Source organism: Schistocerca gregaria, chromosome 6 (assembly GCF_023897955.1).
Source record: "Schistocerca gregaria isolate iqSchGreg1 chromosome 6, iqSchGreg1.2, whole genome shotgun sequence".
NCBI lineage: Eukaryota > Metazoa > Arthropoda > Insecta > Orthoptera > Acrididae > Schistocerca > Schistocerca gregaria.
The window spans coordinates 301,847,785-301,861,081 of record NC_064925.1 but is presented as its reverse complement, the minus strand read 5'-3'; the positions used below and the strand labels follow the sequence as shown (position 1 = coordinate 301,861,081).

Genomic DNA, 13,297 nt, shown 5'->3' with positions numbered 1-13,297 from the left:
TAGATTTACTGTTGTCAGAGGTGGAGATGGCACAGGAGACCTGTTTATGGATGAGATGGACAGGATATTGTGTGTCAGTCAAGGCTTTGGCAAGATTGTCAGTATGTTTTGACAACTCTTGCTTTCCATAACAGATGTCACATTCACAATTGGAAGGCTGTAAGGAAGAGACTTTTCAATGTAGAATGGGTGACAGCTGTCAAAGTGGAGGTACTGTTAATACTTGGTGTGCTTGATAGGAACAAATGTATTTACAGAGTGATCCAAGAGGTGGAAACCCCCTTGCCTTAAACATCTGCTAACTTGTTCCCCACTAGGCTATGACCATACCAGACTGTCATTCCCTCTTCTCACCATTTACCTTCTCCCTTCTGTCCATACCACTCCTTCCCAGTCCAGATCATGTACTGCTTCTGCCACCACTTGCCAATATTCCTCTCTCCCGCATGTTGCCCTCCCCCCCCCCCCCCCCAATTCTCTCTGTCTCTTTCTCTTCCTCCTTCCTATCTCTCCCCCTTTTTCAGTCTTCTCCCTTTCTCTCTCCCCTCCCTGTCTCCCTCTCCATCTCCACCCTCTTTCTTTACCCCTCTCTCTCACTCTATAGCTGTACCCTCTCAAATCATTTCAGCTTGTTGTGCAGCCAGTGAGTCACCTGTCAAAATATCTGTCTCACATTATACTGCTAATCCCTCCTTGCCTCTTGGTCTTGGATCCTTCCCCACCCCTCCTCACAACGCTCAGCTCAGTAACTAATTTTAGTAAATGATAATCAATAATGAGCCTTGCCATGGGAGCAGGCATTTGACTGTTCATGTGTCTGAATGTGTGCACTGTTGCTACAGGGTAAGAGCCAAGAGCTGGAAAGCTAGTGTAAATACTGTTTTCTGTTTCATGTGTCTATGTACCACACATCAATCCACTGCAGGTGAGTGGTTGCATCTCCCTTATTTTACATAGAGATAGAAAATATTTGGAAACAGAAGTGTGATTTCATGTCACCCCCCTCCCTTTTCCTAAACAGCTTGAAGCTGAAATTTTTATGTTAAAAATGCACATATCTTCTTAAGTCCATTAACCAAGTGCTCAGGCAGAATACAAGTTTGGCTCAGCTACACAACTAGGTAGTCTGCACACTAGCTTTTCACTTCACAGGCAGGTAAAAATATTTTTAGGGTTACTGTACTATGTACATATGAAACAGTAACTAATTATGCTATCTTCACTTATAAATGCTACCTTCACTTATGATTGGAAGTGTCTGTACCTGGTAGGTTCATCAAAAAACATCACTGGTGGGTTATTGACAAGTTCAAGGGCAATAGACAACCTCTTGCGTTGGCCTCCTGAGAGATTAGCTGTCCTAGTATTACTGCATTCCACCAGGCCCAACATCTCAAGGATTTCTTCCACCTGCAACATGTAAAGTCAATAAATTTTATGTTTATAGCACTTGCAATTTTCCACATTATTGCCCTCTGCTTGCAGTAACAACTGAACATGGTAATGCTGTATTGCCATACAACTACACTAAAAAATGATTTTAGGTAGGAAATGTTTCTGAATAAAATGTTTATGCTCGTAATTATGTATAGCATTTATTTAATGGAACTGATTGCTGATAATAAAAATTGACTGTACATGAACTGTAAGACAGAGAATTACATTGCAAGGCACAGAAATATTTATCACCTAGAGCTTGTATCTTTAGCTTTCCACAGGCATAGAGAAAAGTACCAAGTATCTATGCAGAATAAATTAAAAGAATAACTTACTTGTTTGGGTTGCAAATCCAGATTACTAGTAGAACACTTAATAGTGGAATGAATGAAATTTTCACTCTGCAGCAGAGTGTGCGCTGATATGAAACTTCCTGGTAGATTAAAACTGTGTGCCGGACCGAAACTCGAACTTGGGACCTTTGCCTTCCGCGGGCACTTCACATAATAGTGGGAAAGTCATTCAGATCCCAGGATGAAATGGACCCACCTGTTGTGAGGAGGTGTGGGGAGATAAAGATCTTAGTCTTCCTTCATTCTGACAATAGATGGGTCCCTCTCATCCTAAGGTCTGAGTGACATGCCCTTCCAATTAACTTTCTCCACTTAGTTCCTTCCCCTCCTGAAGGAAGTACTTTTTATACCTTAAACTAGAACAAGGTTGTTAATTTTTATACACAATGTGTTAACTGTAAGTTGGCCTTTGCCAGAAAAGGGGGGGGGGGGAGGTGCTTGTAATGGAGGAAGCAAGCTCAGCTTCCAAACGGATCATCACGGGGTGGGGGTGGGGGGAAATGTGTGGGGGGAGGGGGTTGGGAAATAATCCACACACAGATAGGCACCTTAATCTATTGTTCATGCTTTTGTGTGAGCATGGAGCTAAAGATCATTTTAAAGTTGTCAAAGTTGTTTGTAATAAAAAAATGACTTTTTATGTACTAACATGTTTAATAAAGATCTCAACTGCAGCAATAACATTTAAAAATTACATAATGAAATAGTAACAAGACCTTATTAATTTCGTGGCCTTCATATATGAGATTTTCGTTTTTTTGTGTAGTTGGTATATGCTTTCCTGATATGTGTTTTAATTTTCCAGTGTTTTCAGTATTTAGTTTATTGTTGACAGTTGAAAAGGTTATACCTGTTTTTGAGCGCTTAGAAAATTTTTACTTTCAAAAAAGATGGACAAAGTGTGTGCATTAAACATTGTTTGAAAAATGAAATAAAGTGCAGCACCACATTTGAAATGTTGACCGTGGATCTTGCATATTTATGAATGGTACAATCATTTCAAAGAGACCAGATGTGCCACCGACTGTTCCAATTATCCCTTATATGGTACCTGTGTTATGTTCTTCCCTGAAAGACAGAACCATGTTTTAACCCTTCTTACTTTCATAGTTGTCCTTGTAGACCTATGGTCTCAAAACACCCTACTACTGTCTATGTGTCTCCTCACAAACAAGAAAATAATTCATAGGCATTTAGATTATACACACAATCAACCATTTTCTTATTGCCTTCTAAACCTATTCATGCTTAAGAAATACAATGAGTGGTTATAATTGAAGTGCAGCTACTCACAGAGGTCCACTGCCAGCTGTAATTATCATATGGCAAAAAATATGGTAACTATTCTACAGCATTAATGCAAAAACAATTCACACTGGATAGAAATGTTTCCATATGTAATGGATTTGGAATGGGTCATTGGCAGAAAGGTTCAAACAAATGAGAAAGACATAATGTTGATTTTATTATTAACTGCTGCTTACACAATTTATTCAACATGATCACTAAAAAATCAACAAAACACTGCATCTGTGAAATAATGTGATCAACAGTTGCTTGTAGCAATTCCAGTGGAATCTGAGCAATTTGTTCCTATATATGCCCATTCAGGTCAGAATGAGACCAAACATGTCCCTCATAAATCCATTCTTTTAGATATCCCCAGACCCAAAAGCCACATGGATTCAGATCATGTGAACTTCCACACCTTGCATCTGGAAAACCTCTGGAGATAACACATTTGCCGAAGGTTGTATGAAGCGAATCACACTGGGCGAGCAACATGGGGTGTTCCCCGTCCTGCGTGGACACAATGGTTTCCTCACAGCTGAACTCTTCCAAAGCAGAAATCACATACTTTATGAGGATAACATTCAGACCATATGGTACACCTGAAAGGTCCTCTGTGTGTGTTCTTGTCAAAGAAAAACAGACTGAAAATAAATTAAAAACAAAGATTCCAAGACTTACCAAGCGGGAAAGCGCCGGCAGACAGGCACATGAACAAAACACACAAACACACACACAGAATTACGAGCTTTCGCAACTGGCAGTTGCTTTGTCAGGAAAGACTGAAAATAAAGATACTTGTGAATCTACACCACACAGTCACATAAGACGTGTGCAATGGCTCTTTGTGCACAACATGCAGTTTAACAGTATCCGAAATTCAGCAGTTCTGCATATTCACTGCACCCTCTGGTGTAAAATGTGCCCCATCACTCCATAGAATACTGGTCGGCCATAAGTCATGCCGAGCAAATTCAGAACTTTGCTGTGAATCATGAGGTTTCAGTTGCTGTATCATCTGGATCTTGTACGGGTACCACTACAGAACAGACTAAAATTTTCCATGCTGTTGACCATAGGATGGACAATTCTTGCGACACTGCATGAACACTAGCACTCATTTGGGGCATGTGCTGCACGGTCAGTCGCAGCAACAGCAACCTTGTAAACAGCTTCCAATGCCTTCCTCTTCCATGTGTCACACCATGCTCACCCATGTTTTTGAATTTCATTGTCATCTTCTTTAAACTATTTAATGACATCAGGCCTCACCTCAGACCTTTCAGTTGGTGATATTCTCTCAATGCAGCACTGTAATTGGTGCTATCCACATAAAAGAGTTTCTCTAACAGTGCAAATCTCTCTTCTCATTAGCTATAGCATTCGCTCACATTATGGCTTGTCTAGTGGCAACATGGATGTCATACCAACATATAAACTGTGTACAACATCAGATTTGCACATTGTGGCCACAACCAGAACTAATTTTTTTCCAGCATAAATTAGTTTCACATTAACGCATTAGTGTCTCTACCAAGTTCCACAGCCACAGGATAATTGTAGCCCACATTGGCCCTCCATGAGTAGCTGCACTTTAATTGTAACTACACAGTGTATTCATGGCTACTATTTCCTAACTGAAGTTTGTTGCATATGAAGTTATGATTTTGAAGTGGAACTTTATCAAAGGAGGCCCCATTTAATATTATTCATTTGTTTGAATCATATAACAATATATAAATCTGTTTCCACATAAACATTATATTTGTATTGGAGAAACTCCTCAGGGACATTCTTACAATCATTATATCATATTCAACTGTAGTCCCAATGAAAGGCAGATTTATTACAATTACACTGGTAGACATTTCAGTCAAACATACACTGCCAGCATGCATTCTTTCGCAACAACCAACCATTGAATAGAACACTAAAATTATCAAATTTCTGCAAATCCATATAGTGAATGTAGCTGTATTTAGTGGTTAAAAATGGTTGTGTATACATGATTTATTCCACAGACTTAAAGACTCTCCTTCAAAATAAAGTTTGTGTAACATGGTGAATAAATGAATAAATTGGTCATTGTGGAAAGCAAGTGTATCTGTATATCACTGACATTTACAAAAAATGAAAGTTCTGTGCAGGGAGAATAGAGGAGGCCACTTTTTGAGTTCAGTGTATCTTTGGTGTTGAGTAGTAACATATAGAACTCAGTTGCTCAATTTCTTGTGTATGCAAGAAAATTTTATATTAATGTAAACTCCGTATACATAATGGAAACCTTAAAAGAATGCAAGGGCCACACTCCAGTAGAGCTCCTTCCTATTACTATTGGCTTCTCATATATGATCACAAATTTAACTTCTCTGGCTACATTATGACAAGAAATTTCCTTCAATATTGTTCATTGATATTGTTAGATCCAAATATCCCACTGATGTTCCTGGCTATATGTTCTATACTGTTGTCAACTTGAAATTCATGATATAAGATTGTAAAACCCACTCAGAATGTGGAAAATAAATGCTGGCGAATCAGCACAATTCTAAGGAAATGATGCTGCTGTACAATAGGATTCATTTGTGAGACATTCTTGTGACATACTTGTTTAGATGTTTATTAAGTAAGAGAAATGGCACAAAGAAGAGCTGTATCATTCATGACATCTTCATCTGGTTAACAAGGAGAAATTCTCACATGTTTAAAGGACACCACAGGGAGAATGTGAAAGTAAGACATAATGTTATCTGTTCAGACCATTTTGAAAATCCTGAGACTTTCTTTATATTGGTCTAAGAATATATAACTCCTGCCAACTTATCCTCCAAAATAAAAATGGAGCTCAGTAACCACAGTGATCAAATTCCCAGACTTACAGTATATATGACAATAAAAAAGTCATTTCTTCCACAAATTCATTAATTTTTTGTGTCCCATGTTTCTCATCAAGAATGAGAAACTTCAGGGATATGCAAAGAGCCAAGTTTACATTAACCAAAGAGAAGAAATATTTATAATTTGTAAACCTTACTGACAATAAACTACCACTATACTTTGTAATGTTGTTGGCATTTACCACAAATAAAGGTAGCCTGTTTCGACGAAAAACTGCTTTTTGCTCAGTTTTATTAAACGGTTACTCTGTATCGCCCACTGCTGGCTTAAAATTTGCATCAATATTTAAATAAGAATAGTTACCTACATATGTCACAACACAGCCTTATGGCAGAGCTCAATGCCAGTTTCAAGGGACAAATGAAAGCAATATAAAAGATTGAGAAATATTACAAGAGAATGGCTTGTGAAATATCAGATTAGCTATAAATGTAAGAGCTCTCAATATATTCTTATTTTTGTTAAACGTGTTTCCTTTAGTTTGTTACAATAATTAGAGTGCACCACTTTATTTATTTTGATTTTATTCTTCTAATGACATACCACAACTTTCTTAGCACTTCGTGAAACATCCTTTCCCAATTTGAGGTTTGCAGAGATGTTCATGGCCTCCATGACTGTCAGATGTGGCAGCAACTGGTCATCCTGCATTATGTAGCACGACATTTTCCTGAAGCGCCGCAGCTGCCTTTCTTTCCCATTAATCCTCACTGATCCTGTCAAGTGGGATGTCCTGTGAAGAGAACAACAGAAACAAAATGAGTGATTTGCCCATGATAAGAAACTAATGGTAACTTGCAGCAAAAATTTAATTCAATGGTTGAACACTAGTGCTTGTGCTTGGGAAGATGCCCAAGAGAATGGATCAAATTGAGTTTCCAGTTTTACAGGAAGCTTCTAGGAACATTTTTCAGCTAACATAAAATAAAATAAAATATTGGTTATGTGAACTTCCTATCTTACAAAAAAGACCTGCATTATATAATCATGATTAGAGCCTATTAGTATTGAGCAAATTTACTAACTCATTCTGTAATGTATTTTTGACCAAGTGATACCTGAGCTTACCAAAAGTTTACAGAAAAGTAGGGACTGATTAATGTAATTATACCCAATATCAGAAAGATGGTGTGCATAAAAAGTAAGGAAAAGGAAAAAAATGTGTTTTACTGAAACTCAGAATCTGAGATTCAAAATATGAGGCAGTCTGATAACATATTTCCCAATTTGTAATATGTTTGATTAGTAATATAAGATTGTACAGCTTTTAGTCATACCATCAGGGCATTTTTTTCATTATTTTCCAAAATGATACAGGACATCCAAAACTGAGTATGAAATCATTCCACACACTTGTTTAACATGGCTGCCTTGTCACCTGTGGTGAACGTGTTATTGAGAAATTCTTGACCTTTAAAAAACAAAATGACAACATGGAATGCTCAAAGTAATAGTACAAATAACTGTGTCATACTTGCATAGTGATGTAATGCCACTTTGTCTGAGACAGAAGAGAAGTGTCTTTGTTGTTGTTGTCTTCAGTCCTGAGACTGGTTTGATGCAGCTCTCCATGCTACTCTATCCTGTGCAAGCTTCTTCATCTCCCAGTACCTACTGCAACCTACATCCTTCTGAATCTGCTTAGTGTATTCATCTCTTGGTCTTCCTCTACGATTTTTACCCTCCACGCTGCCCCCCAATATCAAATTGGTGATCCCTTGATGCCTCAGAACATGTCCTACCAACTGATCCCTTCTTCTGGTCAAGTTGTGCCACAAACTTCTCTTCTCCCCAATCCTATTCAATACTTCCTCATTAGTTATGTGATCTACCCATCTAATCTTCAGCATTCTTCTGTAGCACCACATTTCGAAAGCTTCTATTCTCTTCTTGTCCAAACTAGTTATCGTCCATGTTTCACCTCCATACATGGCTACACTCCATACAAATACTTTCAGAAACTACTTCCTGACACTTAAATCTATACTCGATATTAACAAATTTCTCTTTTTCAGAAACGGTTTCCTTGCCATTGCCAGTCTACATTTTATATCCTCTCTACTTCGACCATCATCAGTTACTTTGCTCCCCAAATAGCAAAACTCCTTTACTACTTTAAGTGTCTCATTTCCTAATCTAATTCCCTCAGCATCACCCGACTTAATTCGACTACATTCCATTATTCTCGTTTTGCTTTTGTTGATGTTCATCTTACATACTCCTTTCAAGACACTGTCCATTCCGTTCAACTGCTCTTCCAAGTCCTTTGCTGTCTCTGACAGAATTACAATGTCATTGGCGAACCTCAATGTTTTTATTTCTTCTCCATGGATTTTAATAGCTACTCTGAATTTTTCTTTTGTTTCCTTTACTGATTGCTCAATATACAGATTGAATAACATCAGGGAGAGGCTACAACCCTGTCTCACTCCCTTCCCAATCACTGCTTCCCTTTCATGTCCCTCGACTCTTATAACTGCCATCCGGTTTCTGTACAAATTGTAAATAGCCTTTCACTCCCTGTATTTTACCCCTAACACCTTTAGAATTTGAAAGAGAGTATTCCTGTCAACATTGTCAAAAGCTTTCTCTAGGTCTACAAATGCTAGAAACGTAGGTTTGCCTTTCCTTAATCTTTCTTCTAAGATAAGTCGTAAGGTCAGTATTGCCTCACGTGTTCCAGTATTTCTACGGAATCCAAACTGATCTTCCCCGAGGTCGGATTCTACTAGTTTTTCCATTCGTCTGTAAAGAATTCGAGTTAGTATTTTGCAGCTGTGGCTTATTAAACTGATAGTTCGAGAAGTGTCTTTAATAGGAGAAAATGAGGCAGGTCTGACACATATACACACAATGTAGAAAATATAACTTAATCTTAAACTTCTGAGTTTTAAATAACTGCTTTTCCAGGGAAAGAAAAATTTTGCATCAGGGTTAATTGATGAAAAAAAAAATTGCTTCCAATTGTTTTCCATCACTTAGTGCCTCATTAGCTGCAGGTTTTGAAGAAACTTTTTCTTATTTAGTATCTGTGAATCTCATTCTTTTCTGTTCCTGTTCCTTATCTATCTCTTTTTTCTAATCAAAAACTACTAAAAAGTTCTGAAAGTTAGAACATGAATTGTGGGATGTAGTAGTAACTATTAATGTAATTGAAATGCATACACAAAACATAGAACAGCTAGGAGCAACATGCTTAATGATAACTGACAAACTTTTCACATGGGAAAAATTACTTTCTTATTTCTGTGGAATGTTCAGGGTAAAGGGTAGGCACATTGTTGGTGAATGATATATAGCAGACCTAAGGTGATTAAGAAATATGTTACTTACTTGTAGCCTGCAAGGCTGTTCATAAGCGTACTCTTGCCTGCTCCTGAAGGCCCCATGATGGCTGTCAGTTCACCAGAGCGGAATTTGCCATTAACACACTTCAGAATTGTGTTGTACCCTGGAAACAAAGGTTCCATAACAATGAAGCTTCTCTGCAGTAAGCAGAATAATGAAGCTAAGGCAGAAGTGACAACTTTAATTTATGGCTTTAGCATGTTCTTTCATTTCTTTTTCTGAAGCTATCCTACATACTATCATATAAAACCAATACAACAATTTTTTATGGGGAAAAAGACACTTACTTTACTAATTGTTTATTTTTGTATGTCTTGTTCTTGGGTGCTATTAGTCTGTTGTGTAGCAATACTTGCCAAGGCTTTGTTGTCCACACAAATTATAAAGAATTTAAAAAAATTAATCGTCAATACTAAAGGTACAGGATAGTTCTCTCTTAATCGAAGGATGCTAAAATAACTAAGTAGCACATGGATCTATAGTGGGGCCAAATTTAACAAAATTTTAACTGGTAATCAACTAGATTTAGCAGTATCAAAAAATGGAGAGTAGCTGAAGTTTGTATGTTCATTTAGTAGTTGTTCAGGATCATTCTGCCAGGATTTCTTATCTCCAGTATTTCAAGTAGTGGTAGTTTCTGCTTATTGTGCATATAGTACAGTATTTCTGTACCTGCAGCATAGCTGTATCTGGTTTTTAGACAGTGCTGCACAAATGTGGAGTCTGTTTTCTGCAGGTTCTGTGCAGTTCTCCAAGTATGGAGCACACTGATATACCATTTTTGGCTATGTAGTATAAATGATACTCTTTGCAGCTGATCTTATTTACACCACTTTTATTCACTGGGGACTGCTTGCTTTTGTGATCAAAAAATATTTTTGCTATCTCCTCCATAGTACACTAGTATTTCTTTTTTTTTCAGACTATTACCTGCTCTGGTAGAAAGTCTACCAACAAACAGTAGTACACATCTTTTTCTAGCATCATTTGAGCACTGTTGGTATACAGATCTAGACTTGTCTTTTAAACACTGTCAACAAGAGTGGGTTGGCAATCATTGTTTACAGCTACTGTTTTGACTGCATGCAGTTCTTGTTCAAAATCAGAGGCTAACATTGGAACTGATAGCAAACAGTATATCATAAAATGAAAAGCAGCAAGTTTATGGCTGGCAGGATGCACTGAAGAAGATGGAATATAGGAGTCTGTTTAAGAGTCTTTACTGTTTATATCAAATTAGTGACTATTTCAAGCTGAATATATCAAATTAGTGACTATTTCAAGCTGAACTGTATTTTTTCATATTTTGCGGAAATATTTGTAACTGTTTGGCAGTTACTTTCCACATACACAGCACTATCTCTACTCTACAAACCATTGTGAGGTCCATGGCAGAACATAAGTCCCATTGTACCAGTTATTCGGGTTTCTTCCGGTTCTATTCATGTATGGAGTGTGAAAAGAATGATTGTTTGAATCATAATACCTATGTGAGTGATGCTTGTTGTCGTATATTCCTAGTGTCATCATTGAAAGCCAGTTCTTGAAGCTTTGTTAATAGATTTTATCAAGATAGTTTATGTCTATCTTCAAGAGTCTTCCAGTTCAGTTCCTTCAATAACTCTGTGACACCCTCCCACAGAGATAATAGACAGATGTATTAAATATGAAAATATTTCTATATGTCCTTCTTGCATTCACAATGCCAGATTTGCATGTGGTGTAGATCGGTTCCACATTAACGCATTAGAATACCTACCAAGTTTTCCTGCCATACAATAATTGCAGCCCACTGTGGACTTCTGTGAGTAGCTGTACTTTAATTATAACTACTAGGTAGTACCATCAGGCACCACTGCACCACAGGACAAGTGAAAGCTTGAGAACTGGATATAATCATGAACACAGTCTTTCATTTATTTATTAATTGCCTTGGTAGTTATTTCAGTCTGTGTTTCACAGTTATTTTTGTTTTTAAATTCCATAGTGCATTACACATGCTGGGGCAGATGGCGGAGGCAATACAGTTAAAGAGTCCTAAACTGGACTCTAAGCCCCTTCCCCCCTCCAAACCGGACCCCCTGGTTTTTGGCTCTGCATTCTACTGAACCCTAGTATAAATAGTAGTAGATGTTTCTACTACTCTGTAGTGGACAACTCTCCCACTTCCCTTGTTATGTATCAGTTTACCATTACATGTACTGACAATGGAAAATTTTTTTACAACATGCTACATTTTTTATTATTTCTGCTAGATATTGGCAGGTAAGCTTTCAACCTAATACGTTTTTAATGTTGATGTTTATTGTTAAGCTGTCTCATTTAGATGTTTGGTTAAAAAAATTTTACATTAACGAAGTATAGATTATAGTCACACAAATGGGTCACCTTGCTTTTTAATGTTTAATGTCTGCCTGTATTACCACACACTTTAATTCTCTCAGAATTCTCTTTCAGATTTCAAGAGGGTAATAAGGAAGGTTCCTGAAAGAAAGTGGTATCAGTCTAAAATTAGCAAAGTTACTGTTGCACTTAAAAAGGGAAATTGCTTGGATGAAGGCCAATAAACAGTTTTATACTAAAAAACGATACCTATAAGGTTTTCCAACATGAAGTAAACTACATATGAGGAAGCAGTAAAAACAAAAAGAAGCTTCCTTCTTTGTGCTTGGGAAGAATGGCCATTCAATTGACAAAGACAAATAGCACAGAACACCCTTTCAAGGACGAAATTACTGAGAAAAAGTGGGCTAATCTTTTTGTTAAACGCCACAAAAGGGCATTGCCAGTAAGCCTGCAGGAACATGATGTAACATGCAACTTGAATTCAACAAAGGCAACACAAAGAAATTCTCTAACCTTCTGGAAGATGTAATACTACACTTATACTTTGAAACTAGATTATGTTTTCTCTAATTTAATGTCTTTTCCTAATTTTGTTTAGTGTAATTTTGATCAGTATTACAAGGGATCCCATTTTGGCAAATTCTATATTTTTCGAGCTTCCTAAATGAAAGATTTTAAAAATAGTTTTTTATGATGACTTTTAATTATATTCTCTTAGAATAAGGTACAAACGGTGCATAACATTATAAAGTACATATTACATGATTTTAAAAATTGCTTTTTTAAATCAAAGAACAAAATGGGAATCCAGTTGTGGGTACTTGCCTCTACTAATAAAAGTCATTAGATTGTAGGCCGATCGAATGATCTAGGAGATCCCAAAACCTAATGACCTGTGACTCCTCGAGCAATTTGTGTCGTCCTCAAGCACTTCACTAAGAGCGCGAGTAGCAGACCGCCCGAGGGAGAGGGCCAGATTGGGGCAGAAGCACCTCCACGCTGTGAAACTACGTCCGCATACTGTTCCGTGCTCATGCAAAATCAGGGCTGGCATAACCATTATAAGGACCGCGCGCCACTTCCGGTATTATGAGGATCGTACTGGACACTGTCTTGGACAGGGTTTAGTCTCTTGATTGACTGATTTCTGAATAAGTAAAGAAACTACGCGCAACACAAATCAAAGCGAAGTTCATAGACATATCAGCAATGGCCCCAGCCACAGAAAGGAAAATTTAGTTTTTTTATGGCCAAATTCGGAGTTATTTTTAGACAAATCGGGTATTTTTTTGTCAAATTTGAAGTTATTTTTTTGCCAAATTCGCTGTTTTTTTGCCAATTTCCATGGTTCTTTTCCAAATTCGTTGTTTCATACCAAATTCCTTGTATTTTTGCCAAATTTGGTGTTATTTTTTCGCAAATTCTACGTCACTTTTTGCAAAATACGGTTGTATTGGCCAATCTGGTGTTAGACTTATTCCTTTTCCTAATGCAGTGTAACTTTTTTGCTAACTTTGGTGTCCTTTTTTGCCAGACTGAGTGTACTATTTTTGCAAAATCCTTGGAGTCCAGTTTTGGGTACTTTCCTCTACCAACGAAGGTCATTAGATCGTGTGCCGATCGAA

The 13,297-nt window shown here is 37.4% G+C and overlaps 1 protein-coding gene across 3 annotated transcripts in view; it reads right to left on the bottom strand.

Moving 5' to 3' along the window:
• The window catches only part of LOC126278033 (ATP-binding cassette sub-family G member 4-like), a 448,565-nt gene that overhangs the window by 21,884 nt on the left and 413,384 nt on the right, over positions 1-13,297 (bottom strand). For all 3 annotated transcript variants that reach the window (XM_049977774.1, XM_049977775.1, XM_049977773.1), the window contains 3 exons: positions 9,312-9,429; positions 6,522-6,711; positions 1,265-1,410 (listed from right to left, as the gene is read on the bottom strand). In XM_049977774.1, coding sequence (XP_049833731.1) covers positions 1,265-1,410; positions 6,522-6,711; positions 9,312-9,429 — 454 coding nt within the window. The remainder of the gene's footprint in view (positions 1-1,264; positions 1,411-6,521; positions 6,712-9,311; positions 9,430-13,297) is intronic.